Here is a 27,658-nt window from a genome sequence, read left to right on the forward strand (position 1 = left end):
TGGGGGCGAGGGGTGTGAGAAGGGCTGAGGGGTGTGAGGGGCTGAGAAGGGCTGTGAGGGGTGAGAAAGGATTGGGGGCGAGGGGTGTGAGAAGGGCTGAGGGGTTGTGGGGGTGAGAAGGGCTGAGGGGTGTGAGGGGCTGAGAAGGGCTGTGAGGGGTGAGAAAGGATTGGGGGCGAGGGGTGTGAGAAGGGCTGAGGGGTTGTGGGGGTGAGAAGGGCTGAGGGGTGTGAGGGGCTGAGAAGGGCTGTGAGGGGTGAGAAAGGATTGGGGGCGAGGGGTGTGAGAAGGGCTGAGGGGTTGTGGGGGTGAGAAGGGCTGAGGGGTGTGAGGGGCTGAGAAGGGCTGTGAGGGGTGAGAAAGGATTGGGGGTGATGGGGGTGAGAAGGGCTGAGGGGTGTGAAGGCTGAGAAAGGATTGGGGGTGAGGGGGGTGAGAAGGGCTGAGGGGTATGTGGGAGTGAGAAGGGGTGAGGGGGTGAGGGGTATGTGGGTGTAGGTGAAGGGGACTGGCAGGGAGGCGGTGGCGGCGACCCGGTGCGGGCGGGCGCGCGGGGCATGCCGGGAGCCGAGACGGGGCGCGGTGCACGCCGGGACGCGGGCCCGAGCTTTAGCCTCCCAAGATGGTGCCGGGCCGGCTGTCCCCTCCCTCCGCCCCGCACATGCGCAGTGCGCGCGGCGGGCCGAGCTGCTCCCTCCCTCCCCGCCGGCGGCCGGGGCGCCACTGACAGACCGCGGCGCCGGCGACAGCGGGTCCGAGCTGCCGAGCGGCCCCGCCCTCCTCCTCCTCCTCCTCCCTTCTCCTCCTCCTCCTCCCCCCGCGCCCCTTCTCTGCCCCGCGCCGGTGGATGGGATTGGGAGCGCCCGGCCCCGGCCCCTCGGAGCGTGGCCAAGCGGCAGCGGCGGCTCGGGTAAGGCCTCACCCTCACCCTCCATAGCGGCTCCCTTCCCCCCCCCCTTCTGCCCCCCCCCTTCCTCCCTCCTTCTCTCCGGCTCGCTCGCAAAATGGCCGCCGCGCCCGTTGGCGGTGAGGAGGAAAGGAGGGAGGGAGGGAGGCAGCCGGGCGGGCCCGAGCAGCCCGCGGCCTGCGCCCTGCCGGGCCCGGCCACCCCGCGGGACGGCGAGGGAGCGCGGGGCTGCGCGGCCCTGCTGTGCCCTGCCCTGCCCTTCCCTAGGCCTCCCCTCCGCCTCATGACTTGGCAGGACCCGGGCCCGGCGCTGCAGCCCCATCCCGCTGCTGGCAGACGTCCCCGCCAGCCCGTCAGAGCCGGCAGCGGAGGGGCGAGGTCTCCCCTTGGCTCCCAGCGCTGCCCGGGTGCGGAGGGACCCTGCACTCGGGGGCGGGGGTGGTTTTGGGATGGAGGTCACATTGTGGGGCGGTGGGAGCCCTGCCTTCCTCCCCCACGCCACCCCAAACTTCGCACGGTGCTGAGGGGCGCGGTGGGCTTTGTACCCCGGGGCACACGGCCCTCCATACCTCCCCCCCACCCCACCCCACCCCACCTTCCTCCTCCTCCTCCTCCTCCTCTTGCCACGGTCGCGTGGGTGAAAATTTCTCCGCAGCAGGGGCTTGGTCGGTCCATTCATCACGAATTACCGAACGGGGAGGGGGTCGGTTTTCGGAGCGGTGCCGAAAGCTGTCGTCCAACGCTGGTTTCCTGCACAAAAAAAGAAAAAAAAAGTGATAATGTTTTAGGAAGATTAACCAGATTGAGTCATCTCTTGTATGTGTGTGTGTGCGGGTGTGTTTTTTTTTTGGGGGGGGGGGTGTTTTTTTTAGGTTTCATAACCCGACGGCAAAATGATATTTGTAAAGGTTATTCTTCGCAAGGTTTGTGGGTGGGTGGGGGGGGAACGAATGCTGCGAGCGGTGATTTATCATTTCGGACGCAGATGATTGTGCAGTATTAAGCAGGCTTTTGTAGAGGGAGGGTCTCCTGCCAAAATCTCGTCCGCCTTTTCAGCGGGGAAAATAGGGACACTTATTTTCTTTGTTTATCCCCTCCACGTATCTTTTTTTCCTGACAAAAGGCCCTGTTGCAAATCCGTAGTTTTTTAGGGCTTTTGTTTTTGTGTGTGTGTGTGTGTGTGTTTTTTTCCTTCTGATTTGGCCATGTTTATGGATGCTGCGTGCAGCCATTGAGCAAAGAAGAGACTGGGTGGAGTAAGGAGGCAGAAGCTGCGAAATGGCTAGATTACCCTTTCATAGCATTTTTTTTTTTTCTTTCTTTGCTTGCATTTTGCTGGGGTGGGGGAATACTAATTGCTGTAACAATGAAGTCTCTTCTTTAGGGAAGAGTAGTGGTGCAGGAGCTTTCTGAAATGAAACAGATCTAGTATTCTGTTTTCTGGCTTTTTTTTTATCCTGCAGGGTGGATCTTGGTTTGTCTGGCAGTAAAAAAAAAAAAAAAAAAAGTGACCAGTCACTGTTGCAAAGCAAGGATTTTTTGTCTGATTCTCCTTTTCACACATTGACTTGGATTTTTCACTTGTTGATGTTATTTTATCGAAATAAGTGCAAATTAAGGATTACGACCATATGTAAGGGAGGCTGTTTACATAGATGAACCGAAATTACGCCTGGTGAATCCATGAATTGGAGCTTGGTGCTGTATTTATTCCTACACATAACTTCGAGGTGAGGCTGGTTTCTAGCAGCACACCAAATAAAAGGACACATCCCTGCACTCGCTAGTGCCCCCAGCAGGGTAACTTTATACGGTGTATAGACTTGAAGGTGGGTTGTGCAGTTGTATAGTGGCATGTTGGGATTTTTACAGCACAAATGTTTTGTACAGCCTTATCACATCACAGTAACCAAGCAAGTCATCTGTGTCATAGGGTGGTAATACTGGTCCTCGATTAAAAGATGTGTAGAAAAAGGCATTGGAACAAAGGGCTAGGGGAATACAATAGGATCATTAAACATAGGAAGGTCATCTTATCGTCATCAGGAATGACTCTTTTCCTAATGTGGTGAGTGTTGTTCCCACCTGAATCTAGTTCTAGAGAAAACACCACATTGAACAAGGGTTGTTCTTAGGAGCTGTCTGAACCATTTTTGTTTTGTGCTTTTCTCTGGTCTCTTTCAGTGTTTTGTGTTTAGTCTTTGGTATCAGGTAAACTAGACTTGCTTGCTTCCATTTTACTGCAACTAACTGGAAAATGTCAATTTTATTTGTTTATTTAAAGGTCAAGTTGGTCTACTAGGGAAGTAGGATCAGGAAGGGTTTGTGTTCATTAAAGATGTCTCTTCTCTAAGATGTCTCCAAGATAAGTAGTAGTCATCCAATAAAATACTTATCTCCTTGTAACTTTGGTTGATTTGTTGTCCTTGGAAATATGGAAGATTCATCTCTTATCTTTTTGTTTAATGCCTTTTGTACTGGAATAACCTGTTAATTTTCCATGCTATGAAGAAAATAGGAGATATTACTTACCTTTTATAAGCTGCTTGCCAAGGTCTCTCCTGCCAGTGTATTTAGCATTTCTTCCTACACTGCTTCCTGTGCTCCACCCAGCCTTGAATGTTCAGTTTGTCTCCTTTGTCTGCTCTCAACTTAGCCTTCTTACATGGCACTGGTTACAAGTGGAATGGGCAATAAGTCAACATTTGTGAGAGTCTTGCTCTTCTTTCAAATATACTCACTTCTTAAGGCCTGTATATGAAACTTTTATCTCAGCTGGTACTGTTTCTACCTTTTTGGGGGCTATACCCATTCTTCAGTGGGTATTGTTACTATTGAAAAATGCCATGTATCTGGTTCTAAAATGCATCGTGCATGCGAAAGTCTAAATACTGAGATTTTGCCAAGCTCTAGAAAATTCCTGTTAGTGTTAGAGTTGAAGTGCCCTGAATTTCCAAATTATGGACAAAGCTGGTGTTTTCTGAACAGTTATGGTTGCAATGCTGCCACTTAATTTAGCTTTCTTATAATTTTAGCTTGGAAAGCTAGTTGGGCCTGAATGCAGAAGAGGGCGTTTCTTTGTAGGCAGATGAATCTTCTGTGGTGTTTTTGTCAGAGAACACAAACCTATCCTTATCTGAAAGTTTAACTTCTGTAGTTAAACAGCTCTATATTGTCCTTGCATAGTTTTGCTCCCATTCCTCTAAATAGGTGCCTTTTCTTGGCTTGAACATCAGAATATACATATGTTTTTGCAGGTGACAAGAGATCTTCTCTTTCAAGGCCTGTTTGTTGGAACTCTGTTCTGAGGGGAAAAAGTAAGATGACAAGCAAAGTACTGCTGTTAAGCTAACTTTGATGTGTCAACTTGTTCCCCCAAAATATGTCTTTATCATTAAGCATCACTGATGATAGCAGGGCTTTTGAAAATTATTCAGCTGAGCAAGTCTGCTTGAGAGACAGAATTTTTAATTTAATTGTATTTATTTTTTAATAGTAAAGACCCCTCTCTCCAGTGGGGGCGTGGTTTGCATCTGAATTCTTTGGGTGTTATGATGATGGTATTTACTAATGTTGCCTTATGTCCTTTGGTCTTCCCAACAATCGTGCAGATGTTCACATCATGAATAATATTTTTACTTGAAGAATCATGGCAGTGAAACTGAAAGAACCAAAAACCCCACAGTATTGGAACACTTAATTCTGGACTTTCCAGGGATAGTTTTAAAGGCAAAAGTACTCGAACCAGCAAAACTTCCTACAGAACCCTACATGAAAAGTATTCCCATGACCAAAGGGAGGGTGCATATGGTCATCTTCTAGCTTGAAGCTTGTGGCATAATTGGGGGTAACATCCTCACCTGCGGTGGTTGATCTGTTATCCACTAAACCACAGTGCCTCAGATGAGATTAGGACAGGGATTAGGTTCAAAGTCCACTGTACAGAATTTATAAGGCTTTCTCACTGATAAAGTGCTCTGAGGCCTAGTGATGAACAGTGTACAGTGCCAAGAGTTTTTAGAAACCATGCTTTTCAGGTGAGTTCAGTAAGCACAAATGCCTCCTAATCATTTTGGTTGGGCAAGTTTTATATATTGGGTGTGAAAGCAAAGCTGGATTTTCTAGGCTTTTAATCTGGCATTTTATTTGCTGTAGTCTGGACAGCAGTGTACATGAATACATGTAACTTCCTTGTATTAAGGGCTTAACATATCAGATGCATGTTGAGGTGGGATTCTGCAGGAGCAATAACTGTGTTGACTGTTGTTGCTTCTGACTTAAACTGGTGAACTGTCATCCTCGGTATTTTTTAACATATTTAATGAGATTTGGAAGGTGTTGGAGGTAAAAGCTTTGTTTTTAAACAGCTTTTAGCTAACTATTATGGCACTGTCCCATTGCTTATAAATCCAAAGTGCTCAAAGGCAAAGAAATTAATATCAAAGGATATAATAAATCTTACAGTGGTAGTGATATGTTTTCTTCAGATTAAATATGCTCACTATACTCTGAAGTAACCTTAGCTCTGACCCAAGTGAAAATGCCATTTCATCAGTATTCTCAAGGATAAGCATACAATTTTTTTGAAAGCTAATGGCATATGCTCACATTAATGTCACTTAAGCTGTATCAAATACAGTGCTACTACAGTCATGTTATACTTTCAGTTGAACAACCCTTAAATGCTTGTCAGCTGACCAAATTAGTTGTTTTAACCAATTTCTGTTTTGAAATATATTTTCTAGATTATTTATAGGCCAAGATTAAAGTATCAAAGACATCCATAAATATCCCCAACAATTTATGGTTTGGCTAAGAGTAACTACTGCAATATGTGTGTTGTGTTGTAAAACTGTTATGTGAAAGATTCCTTTATTGCTTCTTTGCATTTATATTCTTGGAGTTTCTCTCTGTCTATCTCACATTACTAATGAGTTACCACCACGATTGTTTTTTTTCTTGGTTTCTGGATTGAAGTTGTGAGCTAATGCTAACCAGTAGCTAAGTGACATAGAGATCTGGAGTGAATATACCCAATTATTTGACACAACTTCATGTCTGAGGCTTCCAGTTGATGTTTGCAAACAACAGTGTCAATACTTAGTAGTGATTTGCCTCCTCTCCTGTGATCTATTGGTCTGTGCCTGATTAGGTTTGGGACACCCTTTTAAGAAAAAAGTGTTGTAGAAAAGTGTGTTGGGGACTCGGTTGAACATTTTCTTTGGAGTTGTTAAATATAAGACCTTTTTATGGTATGATGGGACAGTGCTGTCTGAGATGTAAATCAAAGACCTTTGTGACTTTTTTGAGATTTTTTTTCATGCTGCAGATACTTGTGAGAGAGAAGAGATTAATTCCTAGGGTGCGGGCCAAACTTGAATTAACTCAGTTTAACTGGTAAGTTATTCTCGACTCTCCTAACGTTTGTGTTGCCTTAGAATAGCTGTTACATTTTTTTCCTCAATAGGTGGTTTAATTTTTGGCATTAAATGAAACTTTCTAGTAGTGTAGTCTATTTGCTAGGAACTGGAACCAGTTTAAATTTTTCTCTCTTTATCCACTGGTATACAACTTTGCTTGTTACAGAAACGGAGTGGTGTCTGAAAGCTGGTTGGTTGCCCTATTTGTTGCAGTCCTTGGTCTTCATATCCTTCAGGTGGAAGAAGGATCCCTAGAGAATTATAGTGATGGCTAACACTATTCCCTACAAAATTTGTACTCTTCTGTCTGATAACTAGTCTCTCTAATTAGTAAAAGGTAGAAGTAGGCACCTTGCCCCTATGAGGGAAATGTGCATCTGACTGTAGCCTTCATGTCAGCTTCTTTTGTTACTCTTGCCTTTAGTAATGCTAAAATTGATGGCTGTGTTGGAAGCTTTTGGAGGGGTAAGAAGCAGTATCATCTTCTAATTGTAGCTGTGGGGGTTGGGAACAGGAAATGTTTTTCCCCTTCTCTAGGGAAAAATACAGCCCTATGAAGTATCATTTAGGTTCTTTTGTTTTGATTTTTTTTTTTCCTGTGTCCTCTTAAGCATTATCATAGACACCCAAATTGACACTTTGTTGTACTAGACATACTGAGAGTCTCAATCGCAAGGATCATTTGGTATTTAAGCGATTTAAAAACAGCTCAAGAAAAACATTGAACTTTAGTGTACAAGGTTGTAACTTGATAATCTCAGTTTTGTAACAGAGCAGGCAGTTTAAAGAACCAGATGAAATATTTCACTCTGGGTATGCTCCTGAAAACTGACTTAACGTTTCAGGTTTACAACAGATGCTTTATGTGAAAGAAGGAAGAACTAAAAGAATAAACATTAAAAGTAGGCTAGATGGCTGGATGAATGCAAGGAATGGCTCTTAATTGCTTCAGATATCTTCAGAGAGAAATGTTCCTTGGTATTCCCAACTTTAAAGAAAATGTTAAAAGAGAGATTTATTATTTGGAAGTCTTTTCACTGTTTTTGTTGTTTAATCAATTAGAAGAGCCTTCTTGCATAAAATCATTCCAACTCTATAAAATATGGCTGTTCAGAACACTACTTAAATCTTGAGAGAAGTAACCTTACTGAAGGAGATGGGAAAACTTCAGCCACCTTCCATTTGATCAGAGAAGGATCACCTATTGTGGAAGAATTTGACTGAAAGAATGTAGTCATGAAGCACCACAAAAGATTTTTGTATTAAAAATATGCCTTTTATTGAATATATTTTCATAGATTTCATAGACATTAGGGCTGGAAGGGACCTCGGAAGATCATTGAGTCCAGCCCCCGCCCAAAGGGCAGGAAGTCAGCTGGGGTCATAGGATCCCAGCAAGATAAGCATCCAATTTACTCTTGAAGGTGTTCAATGTAGGTGCTTGAACCATCTCTGATGGCAGGCTATTCCAGACCTTGGGGGCTCGGACAGTGAAGAAATTCTTCCTTATGTCCAGCCTGAAACAGTCTTGCAGTAGTTTATAACCGTTCGACCTAGTCATCCCTTGGGGCGCTCTGGTGAACAAATGTTCCCCCAGATACTGGTGGTCACCCCTGATAAACTTATAGGTGGCCATCAGATCACCCCTGAGCCTGCGCTTTTCCAGGCTAAAGAGCCCCATAGCTCTCAGCCTGTCTTAAGGTCTGTTTTCCTGACCTCTCGTCACGCGCATGGCTCTTCTCTGGACTCTCTCAAGCTTCTCCACATCCTTTTTGAATTGTGGGACCCAAAACTGGACACAGTACTCCAGCTGTGGCCTCACCAAGGCCGAGTACAAGGGGAGAATGATGTCCCAGGATTTGCTTGAGAAGCATCTATGGATGTAGGCCAGCGTTTTGGTCACCTTACTAGCTGCAGCATCGCATTGAAGGCTCATGTTCATCTTGTGGTCAATGATGACCCCCAAGTCTCTTTCTTCCATGGTGCTAGCCAAATTTTTATTTTCATGTTTTAAAAGTGTTCTTTAGATTAGAGAGTAATGCTTGAGGCTGAATAGGGATGGTGAACTAACTTCAGCCAGTTTGTTGGACTGTTTAGGGCCGGTAAAGAGGCACAAGCCCAGAGTTAAATAATTAAGCCATTTTTTTTAAAAACTGAAACTGCTTAATTGTTCTGATAAATTTTATATTTGCCCGGTTTTTTTTCACCTCCTTTTTCCAGAAAATTGAAAAGGCTCTATTTTAATCTGAATTTATAAGGGAAAGTATCTTGTTTGCTATGTGTAGCTCTAAAAACATTTTCTGGAAACTAGAATGCATAACAGAATGTGTTTAGAACAAAATTACACCATTTAAATTAGTCTAGATTCAGTGAGTTGACCTTTTTTGTCTTGCATGTATTTCAGAAATTGTGGGGAAGTATCTGACTGTCTGAAGCGACTACTTTCTTTAACATGGTATGGAATAAAATAAGGATCTGTAATATACCAGCAATGCAGCTCCATATAATGAGAGTCTAGTCATTATAGTGGATGCTATCAATTCAGTGGGCATCTACTCATACAATTCCTTTTCCAGATCTTGTTGTTTAACTTCAGTTCTTAAAAAGTGACTTGCACTCCTTACTTACTGAATTGGAAAACCTGCACAAAGGGAAGAAGCTAACTAGACAAATGGGGCTGTCAAATGTATAGAGTAAACCAGTAGGAAAAAAATTGGAGGATTCTTCCAGTTAAAAGCAACCTTTGTACATTAACAATGGAAGGTAAGCTTGCAGAAAAGTGACTGTCAAGTTGTGTCCTATAAATATTTACCTCTGACTTGTTTTTAAAAAACCCGTACAGTTCAGATTTAAGCTTAAAACCCAAGCTTAAGTAACTTCAATTTACGTAACTTTGATTCTGCAGCGTACAGCTATTATCCATATTATGCTCAGTGTTACACAGATGCATAGCTAGACCTATTTTCTGAAAAAATCATTGATAGGATGGGTGTAAAGACATTTCCATCTGTTATTAGTTGCTAAGAATTGCTCAGTTTACAGGACAAATGCAGAGTGTTTTTATTATTGTTATTAGTTACCTCATTTGGTACTGTTCTGGAATAATTATTCCACACTTCACCTCCTTTGAATTATTTTATGGGTTGTCAGCTACTTAAACGTTAAAACCCCTTTCATTCTGCTCCTCTAATGTTTGATAAAATGTGGGGAAAATGTGGCATGTCCAGTAACCAGTTGATTCCTTTGGGTTTATGGTCTTCAGAAGTTAAAATAGGAATTGCTTCTTCAGTTTGTATACTGTTCTATTGAGAAGTATAGTTGATTGTATTTGGAAAAAGTTGTAGTTTTTCAAATGTTTTAACTCTTGTTTGTGGGGTTCTTACATTTCAGTGTTACTATTTTATGAAAAACAGTGAGATTGGTTGGTTTTATTGATGGGAAACTTGGGGTAGTGAGGAGAATTGTGAGCATGCAAAGAAAGGATATCTGAGGGTGTGGCATTATACAGAGTTAAGTGATAGGGGGCAGTTTACCTTTCATTGCAACCAGTAAGCTTCTATTTCCATGCATTGGTCATTTCATATTAAAGCCTGATAAAGATACTGATTCTTTACTGGAATTTTGTTCAAATCTAATTAATGGGTTGCTTTCCCTTATGGTGCTTCCTTGGCATCTGCTTGATGATGACTGGGACTTGTGCATTTCAAAATCTGAGCTCCTGAGCTGGTGCCTGCCAATAATGGGGAAAAGCCATTAAGATTTGTTTTTTTGGCTTATAAAAGACTTTTAATGCATTAAGGCCAAATCTGACTCATTTGCAGTGGGATACTTTCCCCCAGGATGATCTAAAAATGTACTTAAGTGCACTTTGGCCTTGTCTTGAGAGCTGTACAGTGCGTTTCATATTATTATTATTTCATATATAAAATAAAAATGCATATAGTTAAATCGCCTTAGTTGAACTAACATGGGTTCACTTTATGCCCACACAGCACCTTTTCTGTCATAACAAGTGTGCATGTGTGTGTGTGCGTGTGCGCGCACTTACTGTTTGTAGATGCATATTTTGGGGGAAATCTAGGCAGCCCCTGCAAGAGAAGGCTTCCCAGGAGGATGCATACACAACTGCATCACCAATATGCAGGGACATTCCTACATGAAGGGGAAAGAGGTAGCAGAACAGTCAGCCAGATTAAATGTGGATGCTCATAAGGTCTTGTTCATCTTGCAGAAAAGTACACTGAACTGGTTGTAGGAAGGTAGTTGCATAGTGTAAATGAAATACTTAACTGACATGCACAGTAACAGCTTCTATCCATCCATTGTATAGACAGACGAGAACCAAAAATAAAATAAGCTACTAGTTGTTTTTTTGGTTATTCTTCTTCAATCTATGTGCACAGTTTGCTTGTGTTTCCCTTTCTCTCTGCCAAACTCTCTCTTTGTTTTGTATTTCATATCCCCTTCTTTGGAGTTTCTGGACTGCTTCCTTTTGGAGGGGGCAGAAGCGATGTGTATAGCTTCAACAGTAGTGAATTAACACTTGGTGCAAGGGTACTGAAAATGTGATCATCCAGTAGTGTAAGATGAGGGATAAACAAGGGATGGTTTTCTGTATACTTTCTCATCTGGCATGGCAAGCACTAGAAAAATTCAGTAGGCAGCCTGTGTGTAACATATTATGGGGTCAAATCCTATAGGTCTTACTTGGGGGTCCCTTTGAAATTAATGAGGATTTTGCTTCAACAGAGGCATGGCTAATAGCTAGCTATGCAAGTATGCTATGATAGTTGCTACTTTATCCTACATGGGTAGAAACTAGTAAGAGTGCTACTATGGCATTGGATTAAGATTTGATAGTTCAAAGATTGCTGGAGAAGATTAAAGCAATGGTGGAACAAATGGCTACGATAAAGCCAAGGGGAGGATAAACTGCTGTAATTTTATCGTCAACCTGTCCTGACATGCTTGGATATTGAAGGGGCCAGAATTAGCTTTGGTACCAGTGCAGTAACTATTAGCAATGTGAAGTGAGCAAAGGATTAAGTTAATACACTGCAGAAACAATTCTGAGGGCATTTAGACGGAAAGCACCTGTTTTTAGCTGCTCCACCATATATAGGGGTGTTGTTATATGGGAATTTCTCACTTTCTTAGAAACTATATTTTTTGGCTTTCTTTTCATAGTTTTAGTATAATCACTCAATGTAATGCAAGAGATGGCTGACTTTAACTAGCTTTCAGTAAACAATAAACCTGTAGCAGAAGCTTGGTTTTAACTTGAAAAGCAGTGGAGTCATAGTTCAGTTTTGGCATCCCAAATGTGTTGGATACTTGAAGGACAGACAACATGTAGTGGCTCCGGCTTCAGACAGTTTGGAGACAATGTAAAGCATGGGTGGATAACTTTATGAATAGGAAATGAGCTGGCGTCATAGGATCTCCTAATTTTGAGCAGCTTATTTGCTTCAATGTGTCATTACTTCAGGTAGGTGAATAGGTGTAACCTCTCATCTGACTCTTCCTGCAGAAACAGTACAGGCTCGTTTGGATCCTTAACAACATTTAGACTGCTGTACCTTCATGCAGGCTTTTATGGAAATCAGTAGTCCAGCAGCCTTTGAAGGACGTATGAAATCCCTCATGAGCATAAGGGGTGAGGCATTCTTGTTTGCTGTGTGAAGTCTGTATCTCCAGGTTGGTAGAAGCATGTGAATTAATGTATTTCTATATTGGATAGGGAAAGAAATCTGTTCTGTCATTGAACTAGTAGGAGTGAAAATGAAATTGTTTGGCCACCATATACCCTGGCATAGAACTTGCTGGATTCTTTCTTGGTTCATTTTCAGAAGCTGGTCTTCCTAGAGGCCGGTTATCCTCTTGAGTTTTGAAGGTGTTTCTGATTGGCCAACAGAAATGTTCAGTTTCAAACATGCCTGCCCTAATCAGTTCTCTACAAAGGTGCAGATACTTTACCAATTTCCCCTAATGCTCTTGACCATGAGAAAGATGGGAGACAGTCCTTAAATTCAGGGGTAAGACCAGCACTTGAGGAAAAACTTCCTCAGTCCCATATTGCGATGGGACTAATAAAATTTATGCCTGATTGAAGAGAATCTGCAGGATTGCTCAGAATGGTCTCACCCAGAATCAACAATTCTACCAGTTTAACTTTGCTACATGTCCATGGCCCATCAACAAATAAATAGTACTCCAAACATGTAACAGCCAAAACCCATGTGAAATAACTTCTGTATGCTAATAGGTGCTTAACTAAATTTGGACTCCATCTTCATTAACTTTTGGGTTGCTCCCTTCCCCCAAGTACATGAGTTTTGGGCTGTCAAGCTGATCCCTTTTTAGTGAGTCTTCCACTGGTCCCTCACCTTAGTAAATGCATGCTGACTTGTATTTTCCTGTTCCACTACTTTTTGCAAGGCTCCAGGAAACATGAAAATCCTTTTTCCTCCCATCTCCTAGGAAAAGAGCAAAAGGTGCATTTGCTGTTCTGCTTTCTTTTTCTCCCCTGCAGGGACAGATGCATCTGTTCCAGCCAGCGTCACCCCAGTTGCCTCTTCTCTGAGCTTATATAGGGGAAAATATCTCTTGTTCCTGTAATAACAACCTCCCTTGACTGTCATTGCTTTATCTTGTACTTTATTGTGCTTGCTACTCAAGCCTCACAAGTGGCACTGGATTATCTTGTTGGTCTTCTGGAAGAAATATCTAGATGCAGACTTTTTAAAATCTAAAATGTGAAGCCTGATAACATAAAGAGTAGATGGGTGAGATGAGATGGAATCTCATTTTGAGGAGATCTTGGTTTACAGGGCAGTAAGCAAGATGATTCCTAAAGTAGGGGCTGCCTGGTTATCTGCACTCAAATTTCCACACTATCCTGGGAGGTCTTTCAGTTAAGCTGCTGTAGGAGGGTTTATAAAAGCTATTTTTGAACATGTTCCTGTGGGAGATCGTACTCCAGAGGAGTGAGTGTTGTTCAGATTCAAGGCCAGACTTCATAGGGAGGTAGGGAATTGAAAGCAGGTCTGTCTGTCTATTTTGTTTTCCACTCTTGTTTTTTCTAGAAATGCATGAAAGCTCTTTACCTTCCTCTTGTATCTGTTCTTTGGTTGGTATGATGTGTTAATCAATGGGAGTCGCCTCAGTTTGATATCTGGAAGTGCAAATCTGTTCTTGAAGAAGTGTGTCTGTTTACTTCTTCAAAGAATTACCATGTTAAATTGGCTGCATGGTGTTGTGAGTAAGGGCAGTAGGAGAAGTCTCTTCTTGATTTAGCCTAGGAGAAGAGCTATAACTGAATTTCCTATATTCTTTCTTTTTGGTCTTAAATAACAGACTTGTTTGATCCATTACAGTGTTTAGCATTTTGTGCATTTGAGAGTTAACTTTTCCTAGGCAAACTTGTGTTTAAGGTTTTCCAGGTAACATCAAAACCAGAAAATAAGGAAAACTCATCTTGATATGAACTCCCTGATTTTAAAACTTGAAGCAAAAGCTATTAAAACACTTCAAAAAACAAGGATTGGCTTAATCTCAAAATAGATGGGACATTATTTGGCCAAAGAACATAAATTCTTGTTCTTAAGGTACTGTCCATTAAAGTAGTTGCCTCTAAAGTTGTGCGTAATGACCAGGTAGATCTGAAGATATACAGCGTATGCAGTATATAGAGAAGTGGCAATGTTCTCTGCTTTTCATTGATGTAGATTATTTTTAATGGACCTAAATTGCTTTTCCTCTTCTATAAACTGTATTCAAACAGTTACATTGATACAAGTGATTTCATTAAAAAGACACACAAACCCTCCCCTGAAAAACAAAAAAAATGACTCCAGGTTTGGTGCTCAGAACGCTTGAGTCCTAACTTAAGAAATCTATGGTCTTATGAAGAGCTTAATATACAGACCGACATGGTACGCTAATACGTCATATGTTACACTAACACTTCATATGTACACTTCCAAACTTAATTTTTGGGGTGTTTGTATCTGTCTTCTAAGATGTCAAGTTTAAAGGGGCCTCAAACTGTGGGCTTTTTGCCCATTTGTGTTCACTAATACGGCCAGATGGCTGCTAGGCTTATGTTATGACTCTTGAATTAATTTTGGTTTAAACAAATGACACCTTTTGTTTAGTCTTTATGGCAGTAAAATTTATTTTTCTCTTGATTCAGAATTCCACACCTAATTTAACAGGGTTTAATAGTGCTACATTATAAACTGTCTGTAATTTTCTATTTGAACAAAAGCAAGAAAAAAAGCTTTTGAAGAATTAGCAACTTCTTCTCTGGAAGATGCAATGGGAAAAGATACATTTTGGGTAGTCCATGAGTTAGAAATTCTGGGTTTTATTCCTGGTATGGCCACCAACTTGCTGGCATATTCTGTCTCAGTTGAGCCAATTAATAATGGGAGATAGATAATCTCAACAACAACATAAAGAGAACTGTCTGTCTGTCTGTCTGTCTGTCTGTCTGTCTGTCTGTCTGTCTGTCTGTCTGTCTGTCTGTCTGTCTGTCTGTCTGTCTGTTTATTTTTTTTCTTTATGCTGTTGTTGAGAGAGAGGGGTTTTCTCTCTGTTGTTGTTGAGAGCTCACTTTCTGACAAACTGGGCTGAAGATATTGTGCAAAGCCAACCTTAGTCATCTCTAAGAAAACGCCAAACTCGTTTGTGAAATGCCAAAGGAAACCTCACTTGCTGGACCAGTTTAGTGCTTGGAAGTACTGATGAAGGTTGAGCATCTCAGCCACACACTTGGCCTCTTGATTTATTTGTTTAAATAGTTTATCATCTGTAGTCTTGGTTAGCTTGTATGCACGTCTGATGACAGTTCAGACAATGGTGGTGTGCCAACACATAGATATCTATATAGTTTAGAAAATTTTGAGCAGCTTTTTTGATCCTGCTTGCATTGGTGGTAAAGGACAGAACTGTGGATGTTCTAACATCTTCGGGGTACAGGCAGTCCTTGGATTTACAACACGATTGATTCCTGAAAACTGCGTCTTAAGTTGAAAGGTTGCAACTCGGAACCAATTTTCTCATGAGAAACAATGTTATAAATGGGGGATTGGTTCCTGACCCAAGGCCTAATACCCTATTTTCACCAAAAAATATCCCAGAATTTTGTACTCCATCAATTTTTAGATGACTAATATAGCTACATTAATGTGTTTATATTGTAAATAGCAATCATATTGATTTGGAAGGATTTCTTTGAGGTGACTTTGCTGGACTTTTTGAAGGGTTCTCGGCTGAGGTCTTTTCAGGAGTCTTGGCTGCAGTTTTTTCTGGAGTCTTGTCTGCTTTCTTAAAGTGTCCAAGGAAGTTTGGACAGATGTTCTCCAGGGAGATGGATGACGCAGCGAACTTGTCTGCTGGGATGGCTTCACATCGGATCAAGCATTGTAAAGTCGAAACACGTCAAAGTTGAAACGGGGTTTCAATTTATAAACGTTGCAAGTGTGAAGCGTTGTAACTCTAAACGTTGTAAGTTGAGGACTGCCTGTATTCTAATATATTGAGGCCTGAGATGTAGGGAAGGGAGGACTTGGCAAAAATAGATGTGAAGACAAACGGTCTTGCTGGGGACGCGTTGCCTAGTTTATTTGTGTTTGTGAGTTGGGTTGGGAGACGAACTCCAATGCAGATAGGAGTTCGTTGTCTTGTACGTGAATGGTACTGATCTGGAGCCAGCCGTATTCCAATCTGGATAAAAATGAAAAGTTTTTGTGGAATAAATAGAAACTGTGGCACAAACAGAACCATTAGTGGCAGGTACTCTGTATTAGCATTTAAATAGCAGCTAATACTCCATGGAGAACTTTATACGTAATTCTGCTTACATATTGTGTGTGTGAATATAACACACACATAGATATATTCTTTCTTTATAATGAAGAGCAGTAAATATTTTCATGAAGAGGGATTTTTTTTTTTTTATTTCTGAAAAGATCTGGTTGGTTTCTTGCAGTCTACTCCTCTGTTTTCCACCACTTGGTTCACAGTGGAGTCAATATCTAAACAAGATTGATTTCAGGTAACCAACTAAAAAAAGTTAATACTCTGAACTGACTAGAGTTTGATCAATGCTCAGTGAATTTCTATGAATCCTGTTCATGATCTTGGTAAAGAGAATGGAAATACGCATTTTGGTTCACAGAAGGTGCTGGCAGCCAGCCCTTTTTAGCAAACTTGAAAAAATATGGGAGCTGTGTTGGGATTTCCTCCAGTTTAGTGTCAAATTTGGTAGACCTGTCACTTGGGAGGAATGGTATCATTTTTTGGGACTGAACCCTTACGGGTATCAATACTTTCTGAAATCTCTAAAACATAAATAGGAGGAAATAAATAACTGCCCTCCTAATGAGGAACATATCTTGTTACTGCTAAGTAAATCAAGCATTCCTTTTTTTATTTTTTTGCATGTGGTACATCTGCAGATGCGTAAATCAGCATTTGCTCTTTTTTCTTAGACCTCAAAATCCAGCAACTAAGGTTACAGAGATGTGAAGGGGTGGTCTTCCATGTGATGGTGTGCCAGAAAAACCCACTGTCTGCTTCTCAGTCTGATTGAGTTGAGCGTTGATCAAACTCTAGTCAGTTCAGAGTATTAGGAGGTTTTGGTGTCTTAATTGAAAGATAAGATTACTGGAATTTTTGGGAAAGGCAATTTAGTGCTATTTGGCAAAGATAAACCAAACAGAGACCCCAGTATCTTTTAAATGTTCTTCATGTTTGTCAGTGATTGTTCTAAACTCAGGTGTTTTGTGGCCACTTTCCCTGGAAAGGGCTGGCTTCAGTATATTGGTAACTCCGTTAAAATGAATGAAACTGTATAGTACCAAGTAGTAAGTGTAAATTCTGTAAAGTCAGCAGACTAAATACACCGGGGGGCAACTTTTTTGGCAGGCATGCCACAAATTAGCCCTGTACTCTCCCCAAGTGCCACTCTGATCCTCTGCCTAATCTCCTGCTCTGCTTTTCTGTTCCCTTCCCTCCCTGAACTGCTGCTCTGCCTTCTGCCTTATCTGCTGCTGTGCTGCCCTTCTCTTCCCTTCCCTGATCTGTCGCATGCCACATACAGAGGCTGCCCGTGCCACTTGTGGCACTCATGCTGCAGGTCTGCCACTCCTAAAATATTAAGACAAAAATATGTAAGCTCTTAGCTGGATTAAGTGGTTCTTTTCAAACTTGCAATCACCCTGGACCCGTAATGAAACTCTTTTCATGCAAGCAACCTATAACTTTACCCTTGACTTGCATCATGTCAATAGCATCTTGCTGCTAAACAGTGTAGGGCTAAGGCTCTCCATTGTGACTCCTTTTACTGACATCATTGACTAACTTGTGCCTGCGATGTTACTATATTTCTTGCGTAGCGTAATGTGTTGGGAATTTAGTTTCATAATTCAGACAGGTTTTGGCACATCTTACTTGGTATAACTTCAGTGCAGTAAAGGCTGTGTTCCTGACTTCACTTTAACTGCTGTATTAAGCTTCCTTACTCATTCAGACGAGTCAGATTAAGACTTCATCTATGACAGAAAGTAGCATATCTGTACAGCTATTGACGGTAAGGATTCAGTGTCTGAAATGAAAAGCAAAACAAGGGGAGCTAATACCTGGTACCACTATGAGCCTTTCTTATTGTGAGTGCACTGTGGGATTTTTTTTTTTTATTTTATTTTTTTAAATTGGGGCATAAAGGTAGTTCCAGTTCTCCCCTTGCTCATCTCCTTTGGGCTAATCCCTCACCTACCCTGCCCTCTGCCACACACTCAAGTGCTGATCACCTGTAGCTCACATAGTTTGAGAGAGGTGATCTGAAAATGAAGCCTTTGATTTTTATTATAGCTAACCTAGAAACTTCCACTTTTTCTGTTTTTAATTTTCTCTCAGAAAAAGTGGGAACTTGGCCTGTTCTCTGCTGACCACATGAAATCAAGTCATGAAAGTTCAAAGTCTGTGTTAACTACCATGTCATTTAAAGCTAGTGGAAGGTTTCAAAAACCTGATCAAAGGGTTAGGGTTCTTAATTATGCCAGTATGGAGTAAAACTGTGCTGAAAAATCAGCATATACCTTTTTGGGGGAGGATATTGGCCACTTTAGCCAGAGAGCCTAATGTTTAAGACTGTGTCTGTACTGTCTTAGTTCTGTAGCATTTTAATCCTGTTTGGTACAATCTGTTTGAAATGACTTGAATTTTTGTAGCTAGACTTAAATCAGTGCCCTTGTGCAGGTAAGACTAGATTGCTCTTTCTGTGCAGAGAATTTAAGTTGTAGTTGGCTAGTTTAATGTAGTTTTTGGAGACCCAAGTGACAGAGTTATTGTGGCAGCATGGACTGCTAAGGGAATGGACCAAAGCTTTCAATAATTCTCCATGACTGTGTGATAGGAGGTAAAGCAGTATTGTCAGTGCCTCCAGAAATAGATTTTTGTATCATGTCTTCATAGCATAAGTTGCAGCATTACACCAAAATATGCTTAATTAAAACAGGTAACTTCTCTCATTGCCATCAGTTTTCTTTTTTTTTTTTTAAAGGCACTTTTCACTAGATTAGAAATAAATTGCTGTTTAAAAACAGTATACTTATTTGAGGCTAGCTTCATTTTGTTTTCCATGTACACTTTTTTTTATTGGATAATATTGTCACATTATTACTACAGAAAATAACGTGGCAGTTTTCCTCTCCCTCCTATTAAGTTTTTTCTTTAGTAGCATTCAGAGACTAGTGGCCTGTTAGGAGCTTTGTCCTGAAACAGTGACTCAGCCTAGTGTGAACAGTATGACAGGAAAATGTAATTGTAGTTCTAGCTGTAGTATAAGTTCACCAAAATATTGGAGCATGGCTTTTCAAAATGTTGTTATTGCACAGCTATTAGCAAGACACCTGATGCAAGTGGTTGGGGCCAGGGAGTGGCTTTTTACTGCCTGCTTAATATTAATTTGGAAGACCATTTGGCACATAGAATAAATAATTGGTATACTCAATTTTAAATGTGTTTACATCCTGTGATCTACATATAGGTTTTACTAGGTATAGTAAATATTTAATGTTGTGTTCCTTCTCCATATATGATTTAATATTATAGTAAGCAGTGTTAATATTTAACTGATAGCTGGCTGTGAGAATTGCAAGTGTTACAGGAGATTTCTTAAGGTAATTTTGTGGGTATCTGTTAGTGACAAGTATTGCTGCTTTTAGTACAGGTATTGAGATTCCCCTCCCCGAATTAGTAGGATCTTGTTGTTTTATATTGTATTTAGAAATACATCTTTGTAGTTTGTTTTCAGCTTGAATAGTATATTAGACAACTGAACACTTATGTTCAAACCACAAGCAACAGAGAATAGTTCAGCTGTTTCATGCCACCATTTGACTAGCAGTGCTGAAACCCATGACAGCATTGCCCTCTAGAGGGCACTTTTTTTAGTGATTTGAGGGGATATTGGCATTTTTACTAACCACATTCACCTCTTATTTCTATTGTGTACCCCATCTTCACTGTAGTACAAAACATCATCTTTTAGGAGCTGCATTGTCTCCCCAGGTAAGGCACCGGCACAAGATAGTGAAAGGGCAAGTTAGAGCTGCCTCTTGCTTGAAGCGTAAGAACATAACTGACATTTTATTGGATCCACACCATTGATCCATCTTGCCCAGTATTCCATGTCACAAAGAGGAAGAGAGTGAGTGCGAAAAAGGAAGAATGAACAGGTTATGCCTAAGATGTTTCCTCCACTCTTTTTGCACTTGCATCTTCCAGCATTTAAGGTCAGGAAGTTTTGATTCCTTACTTCTCATGGTCGATAGCTACTGATGCGCATCTCCTCTAAGAGTTTGTCCAATCCGTTTCTGAATCTGGCTGAATCTGTCAGCTTCCACTTCTTGTGGCAATGAGTTCTGCACTTTAATTGCATGCTGTGTGAAAAAGAACGGTCTCTTGTTTTAAGCTTAGTATATCTTCATTTCATTCTTATGTTCCTTAGTTCTGTATTATAAATCACAGTAAATAACAGATCCCTGTTTGCTTTCTCTTCACCGTTCAGTATTTTGTAGCCCTTATCTTGTCCCCCCCATAAGCGTCTTTTCTAAACTGAATTGGCCTAGCCTCTTTAGTTGCTTGTTGTCTGGAAACCCCTCTGTGCTATCAGTTCTTATGCCAGGGTTTTACTTGACTCATTAGCAGGGGAAAAATGGCTATTACAGTATTTAATTGAATTGGCAGTTTTGTTTTGTTTTAGATTTTTAAGCTGTTTGGAGTAGGGACAGCATGCATTACTTGCCTCTAACAGTCATGGTAAAAGCACTTTAGTTTTTCTTTTGCATTAGAATGTGTTTGCCACAATTAATCTAGTGATGTATGGTTGTGGTTTGTTGGTTAATCTTGCCTGCTCATGTAACATCTAACGAGTAACACTGGTCTAAATGTATTACTGAGTACAGTTTGGCTTTGTCTATGGTGTCTAGTCAAATGGTATCAATTGTTAGAACAGTGGAACTTTTAAGCATTATTCCGAAACCTAGATCCTGATCTCCTAAAGACTGAAATGTATAGAAAAGCTTTCCTGACTATACGAAAAAAACACTTCCAGTGTAAAATAGTCTGCTTTATAAAAAGTTGAGTAATTCAGGAGTTTAATTAATGCAAATGTGCGCAAAAGTACTGTAGCATCTTGCATAATGAATGAGAAGTGGATGGGGGGAAATAAAGTAAGTAAGTTTAATTTCTGGAATATCTGATAGAAGATAATAAAGGCAACTAAAATCTCTAATGAGAGAGTCTGAATAGATAATTTGGAGTGTTTTCCTTTTTCACATCATTCTTAAAAGGCACTTCCCTGACTGGTCAGACATACTTGTTCTTTAAGGGTTTGAGCAAATAGTGTGGTTCAGACTCTTGCCAAGTGCACACAGAAAATCAGCAGTGATGCAATGTGTACTGGCTTTGGCACTTGCTTATAATGACGACATTGTTAGTTACACAACAGTACCTGCAGCGTGGAAGTCATTGGCGCTGCAGAGGCAGCTGCTAAAGTGATTTGAGTGATGATTCCTCACCCAGATCTACTGGATAGTTCAGAGCAGAAGTCACTAGCCTATTGAGAATTAAAGTTCCTAGTGCTGTGTAGGAAGAAGTTTAAATGGTGTAAATCAAATGCATGAAAAGCAAGGTTTCTGGCCTGGATGCTCCTCTCACTTAAATTTCGTAAATTTTGGGAACAGTAGTCAGAAGATACTTGAAAAATACTATTCTATTGGATTATTTACTGCCCACAACATCCACTTCAGTACTGGTGATGCAACAGGCTTGGGCCAACCCCAAGCACCAAGAGAACCACGCTGCCCAGGGTTTTTTAAATTTGCTGTATTAACAACATGGAATTGGTGTGAAGACGTAGCATTAGATAAATTCTTAGTAAAACATTTGTCTTCCCTTTAGATATATTTAGCCCATGTTAGAGTGCATATTCTTCCCTTGAGCTTTTCTCAAATGGTGGTAGGAAGAGGAATTGGCTTTCTTCTGTGCCATGTAAATGCTTATTGGTGTATCTGCGTAGTGCCATACACACTTCAAATGTGCATAATATCATAAATCGTTAGCTAAGAGAACCACCTAATTTTAAGCTCAGAAGTGAGCCTAACATATCTTTAGCATTGCTTTATGTTGTAAATTTGATGCAGTATGCCATGTGTTACAGTGCAAAGTCCCAGGAAGCTTCTAGCTTTCAGTCAGAAGCACTTTTGCATTGCTTTAAACTCCACCCTTGAATTTCAGCCAGTGTCAGAGTGCCCTATAGGACTGTTGCTTGTCTGTGCCATATATTGCAAACCGAAACAGAATAAAATCATTAGCAACCTTTACCATATTGCGTAGAGAGAGTGCTTGTATATGTTGCATGTGTAATGGCTTTGCTGACGGTGGTGTGGTGTTCTTCCCCCACCATTTTCCATTAAGAAGGGGCTCCGGAAACTTCCTGTCCATGTCCCAGGTACTAGTAGAGCCCTTGAGACTGACTAATTTTGAGATGGAATGTGATTAGTTTGTGAAAGGGATTATGATATGGTTGCAAGCGGTAGGATACTGGGCTTTCTGATCCAGAAGGGGCCTTTCAATCCTCTGTTTCTGAGGATTGAAAGGCCCCTTTAAGACACTATTTGAAGCTGGGTACCTAATTCTTCACAAGAGCCCAAAGTGGTTCTGAAAAGTTTCTCAAGGAAAAATAACAATGTCTTGTTTTCTCTTCTAGACGGAATGAACACTCCTTGTTGAATGCCTCCAGATTTCCTGTGGGATTTCACGCGTGGAGAATTTTTTCCTTTTGGTTGAAGCTATTTTGTGGCAGATTCAATTGTGGATTCAGGATTTCCCAAGGTTTTTCGGTCTTGAGGACGTAACAACAGCTGAATCACGTTAACCTGACATCAGAGCCACGATGGTGCTGTCACAAAGGCAACGAGATGAACTGTAAGTGTTTTCATAGAGTGAAACACGGGCTGTTTTACACTCTATTTCTATTTCCACAGAAAAGTAAATATTTCATTCCCACCTACATTCCTTGAAAAGGTGATGTTCACATTCTGCTTTGAGTTTTTGTGGATTATCTTTTTTTCATCTGCTTGTATATTTATTTATACAATGGCTGTAGTGGCAAAAGGAATAGCTAAGTTTTATAAAAGCAAGCTAAAGTATGATGTGGGCAGTAGTGAGTCGAAGTACAGATAGAGGAGAATTAATATCAAATTATTCTTTATAATGCTTAAAGAGAATTAGGTTTAAAAGCAATATTAGCATCAGCTGAAATGGGGAATTGGTTTTGGCCTTTGAATAAAGAGAATTCTGCTGTGGAAGTTTGTCTTAATTAATTTAATGGGCATAGACTAGAACAAATTGAAGTTAGGAACTTTAAAAATATTTTTTTCTATATCATCTTCAATCCTAAGTGCATGTAGGTCTTCAGATTTTAAAGAAATGGCTTAAAAGCAATGGATAGGGGAAGGGAATACAAATGCAAGCAAAATGAGACAGGCAGTGCAACTAACAAGGCTTTTTACTTTCAGTCTGTTTTGTTCTCTGATTTAGTTTTTTGACCTCCTGTTTTTGACCAGCCTTCTTCACCCTTTAGTGTTTAATGATAACCACCTTTCCCCCTTCTCAATTTCCACTGTCCTTGTCCGCTGCCTCCATCAGGGTTCGGTGAAAGGAGTTCAGTCATGAAGGGACTAAAGCCAAGTGGTCTTTTGGAATATTTGCTCCTACATATTCTAAGGGGGTAGAATAAAAAGGAAGAAGACATGTCTTGAGCAAATCCTGGTGCACTCTTTGCTGCTACATCTTTGCCTCATGAATATCCAGTCAGCAGTATGCCTCTTGGGGTACAAGTGCCTGCCCCAGGAGTCTCGGAGGGGTCTGACTCTCTCTACCATTTTGTCTTAAGCTATATTTAAAAAGACACAGAGATTGAATAGTTCAGACTTGGAACAACAGAGCATGTGGTCTTCTTTGCTTCTGCTTCTTTCTTCCCAGTCGGACAACTGCCAAAATGGCCCACGAATGCATGGCCTGACCTGTTCCTTTTAGTTATGTTATAACAATATGAAAGCAGTGGTTGGATACCTTTTTCTTTTGGAGCACATTGCTTGCCATTGTAGAGGTATGAAAACAACAGCGGAAGTCAGAACTTTATAAGTCTTATTAACTGATCTTGGACATGGTGTTTTCCCCTTTTGTATATTTGTGGATTTAGGAATAGACAGCTATCTCCTTGGTGTCAGAACAGTCCTCTTAATATAAAAATATGTATTAGTTGCATGTCATTTCATCCTGTTATTTTACTAATTAAATATTTTTAAATGAAGCTCTGAGGTAAAATCTTGATGGATTGAGACAGTGCATCAACTTTCTTTTAATTCAGCTTTTTGCAAACAGTGTATTGACAAGTCCTTAAAGAAGCCACTCAGGAGAGGCTTCTTGAACACATCCAGAATTAAATTTATTTTCTTACTTACTGCTTGCAGTTTTGGCATCTGGAATAGATGTGAATAGGGAGTAAAAAGAATGAGCTGTATTAAGTGGATAATTAGTAACTGACAAGGCATTTGGAGGTCAATTTTTTTAGAGCAGTCATTCTCAACCGGGATGCTGGGGTATCCTGGTGTGCTGTCAGATCCTTTGAAGGTTGCCACAAGGTGTGAGGAGGTAAGTGAGATATAAGGAGATAAGTGGTAGATAAACACAGGCTAAGGCTGGTCCTTGCTTGAAGAATTCCCCCATCCCCACTGCCCAGCCCCTGTACAAGGGAGTATGCTCTGTAATATAAATTAGGTTTTGAAACTGGGTGCCACTCAATAGAAAATTGGGTGGGGTGGCTCAAGTCCAGTGAGGGGTGCTTCAAGCCCAGTGAAGGTGCCTCAAGTTCAAAAAGGTTCAGAACCACTTTTGAGGCTTGAGAAGGAAAGAGGGAGGCCAGAGGAAGTTGTATGTTCTTAATATGAGAACAAGGAATAAATACTGGAGTGAGATTTACAATTCCCCTCTGAACTTGAAGTGATGGTTAGAATGAATGCTTGAGGGGAGACTGGGATGGCAAATTTAGGAAGTATGGGGGAGCACAACGGTTAATAAAGGAAGTTAACTAAAGGGAATTTGGCTTTGTGACTCAGTGCAGTGATACTTATCCCTTTCTGTGGGGTAGAGATGTACCGCTATCCAGGGTGTCCGCAGGAGGCAGCTAGTGGAATGACTTTCAGGGAAAGTTAGCTGTGAAGTAAGCAGAGGTAAGTGACAAATAAGCAGTCGCAAACCAAGCAGTGGCAGCACCACTAGGATGTGGTGAGGACAGTAGATGGCAGTGCTTTCCCTCCTGAAAAACCGCATGCATCTTTGGTGCTGTGACATGGCAGGTACAGTTCACTACCAATATAAGCCTGCCCAGCCCTCAGCTGTGGGTCTACAAGTCCTCAACAGTGGAGCAGATGGAAGATGTTAGAATCTCAGTGGCTGCAAATGCAGATGAAGGCTGCAGTGGTACGAGATCCCCGGTTGTCTTGGTCTCCTTGCCACTGGATCAGGGTTTTGTTCTGTCAGGAGCTTACGTGGAAGCTGATGTGCAGATGCCCATGTGCAGAAATTACACGGGCATCTTCCATGAAAGCAGCTTTTCCAGCACATTTCTTCAAGCCCTTTGGCAACCAGTTGATCGTGACAGGAGTAGTGTGAGGTCTGGAAGCATCTAGTCATGAACTAGCATGAAGAAGATGGTTACAAGAAGGTCATCTAGCACTCGGATGAGACAGGAATGCAATTTGGTAGCTTTCACTGCGACCGAGCAGCCCACTTCAGGATGTGCTCTGTTCACCCCATATGCGGAGGGGGGCTAGAAAAAGTGCCCTAAACATAGTCTGTCTAATACAATATTCTGTATGGCTTCCTGACTTGATAACTGCATCTGTGGGATCACCTTTACTGTGGTCGAAAATACCATGAAGATGCACCATCATTTTTGGGACCTGGAACATCAGGACCCTTGTGGGCAACCGTAATAGTTGAACACCTAGAGCTCCACCCTGCAGTTATGGCCTAAGAACTCAGGTGGTGCAACTTTGATGTAGCTGCACTGAGTGAGACTCAGCAAGCAGAAGATAACCACCTCCATGTTCTTTGAGCTGCCTATATCTTCTGGAAGGGTAAATGGGAAGGAGAACACCAACTTCATGGAGTTGGTTTTGCCATTAAGAATGAACTCAAACCAACTCAATGAGTTTTCTGTTGGAATTAATAAATGTCTCATGACTCTGTCTTAAACTGGTGTGGAGCCAGTATGACTGTCATTAGTGTATGTGCCCTGACTCTTGATGCTGCTAATGAAACCAAGGAGGACTTCTGCACCAATATTGACCAGGTCCTTTCAGATGTTCTAGAAGGGGAGAGACTTATTTTTCTTGGCGAGTTCAGTGCCAGAGCAGAGTCGGGAGGGACTGTAACTTCTGGCATGGAACCATCGGAAAGGAAGGAGTAGGAAAGGTCAACTTCAGTGGCACTCTCCTCTTGACCGAGTGCGCAGAACACGGACTCACCATCACCAACACCCTGTTATGCCAGAAAAACAGGCACAAGACATGGCAACACCCATGATCGAAGCATTGGTACCTGATTGACTGTCATCATCCTTGCCTGGGGTCACAAAGATGTCCACATCACCTGAGCTATGCTAGAAGCTGATGATTGCTGGACTGATCACAAACTCGCTTGGTTATGTCACTCAAACTGGCTCCCAATCTGGCTGCAGCAGAAGCAATGCTGATGGAAGATCAGTGTTAAAGGACTCAAGAACCCAAACAAGCGAGACTTCTTCCATCAGTGTCTCAATGAAAAACTGGTAAATTCCAATCAACAACAATGGGAGAATGTCAGCAGCATGTGGGATGCCCTCAAGGCCACTGTCATCAGCACCTGTGAAGAGATGCTTAGATTCTTCACCAGGAAAAATCAAGACTGGTTTGATGAGAGTGCGATCGAATGGGAGATCCAAGAGTTTAATCAAACACAAGGCCTTTTGTATTTAGCAAAGGGACATCAACTCTAAGCAAAAGAAATTCAATCTCCAAGCCAAGGCAGAGGTCCAAAAGAGGACCTGCAATATGAAGAACAAATGGTAGGAAAACAAGGCTAAAGAGATTCAACATCTGGCTACAATCCACGATATGCATTGTTTTTCAGTGCCGTCAACGTCATCTGTGGTCTGAGCACTCGGGGACCCAACCCCCTTGAGACATAAGGATGGGGGAGACCTGATTGAGGAAGCCATCAGTGCCTGTTGGAAGGAGCATTTTGAAGACCTCAGTCAAGACTGTTGTTGATCAGAGTTCTCAGTCAAAGATGCTTTCGGAGTCCCTCCAGCCCTTGGTGAAGTGAGAAAGGCTATCAACCCCTCCTCCCCCGCCCCCAGGGCAGGATGGAGGAGGGGGTCGCACTAGCCTCTCCTGCCCTCCTTACACCAGGATTGGATCCTGTGGGCTTGATGTTTCCCCCCCACTGGTGTTGGCCCTGGGGCTGGCCCTGCCTGCTGGGATCAGATACTGGATCCAGCACACAGGGCTTGGGGCTCCTCATGGATCTGTAGAGTTGGCAGCAAGGGAGTGAGTGGTGGCACTGCTCCACTGCTGCCAAATTTTTGGACCTATAGGGAGCCCCGCCAAGCCAGATGACATGGCACTGCAGGTGGGATCTGGCCTGCATGATGGAAGTTGAGCACCCTGATTTAGAGTACTGGGGCAAATGGCAAAAAATCACAAGCCCAAAA

At 41.7% G+C, this 27,658-nt stretch overlaps 1 protein-coding gene across 2 annotated transcripts in view; it reads left to right on the forward strand.

The window, feature by feature from the left end:
- The first annotated feature begins 646 nt into the window (after positions 1 to 646).
- The window catches only part of PAFAH1B1 (platelet activating factor acetylhydrolase 1b regulatory subunit 1), a 56,210-nt gene continuing 29,198 nt past the window's right edge, over positions 647 to 27,658 (forward strand). The window contains exons 1-2 of one of the 2 annotated variants that reach the window (XM_019493391.2): positions 647 to 910; positions 22,607 to 22,824. In XM_019493391.2, the coding sequence (XP_019348936.1) occupies positions 22,793 to 22,824 (32 nt within the window). In that variant the 5' untranslated portion in view covers positions 647 to 910; positions 22,607 to 22,792. Of the gene's footprint in view, positions 911 to 977; positions 1,027 to 22,606; positions 22,825 to 27,658 lie in introns of those variants that run through there. The other variant, XM_006276443.4, reaches the window with a different exon arrangement.

The sequence above is a fragment of the Alligator mississippiensis genome, chromosome 14 (assembly GCF_030867095.1).
Source record: "Alligator mississippiensis isolate rAllMis1 chromosome 14, rAllMis1, whole genome shotgun sequence".
Classification (NCBI taxonomy): Eukaryota; Metazoa; Chordata; order Crocodylia; family Alligatoridae; genus Alligator; species Alligator mississippiensis.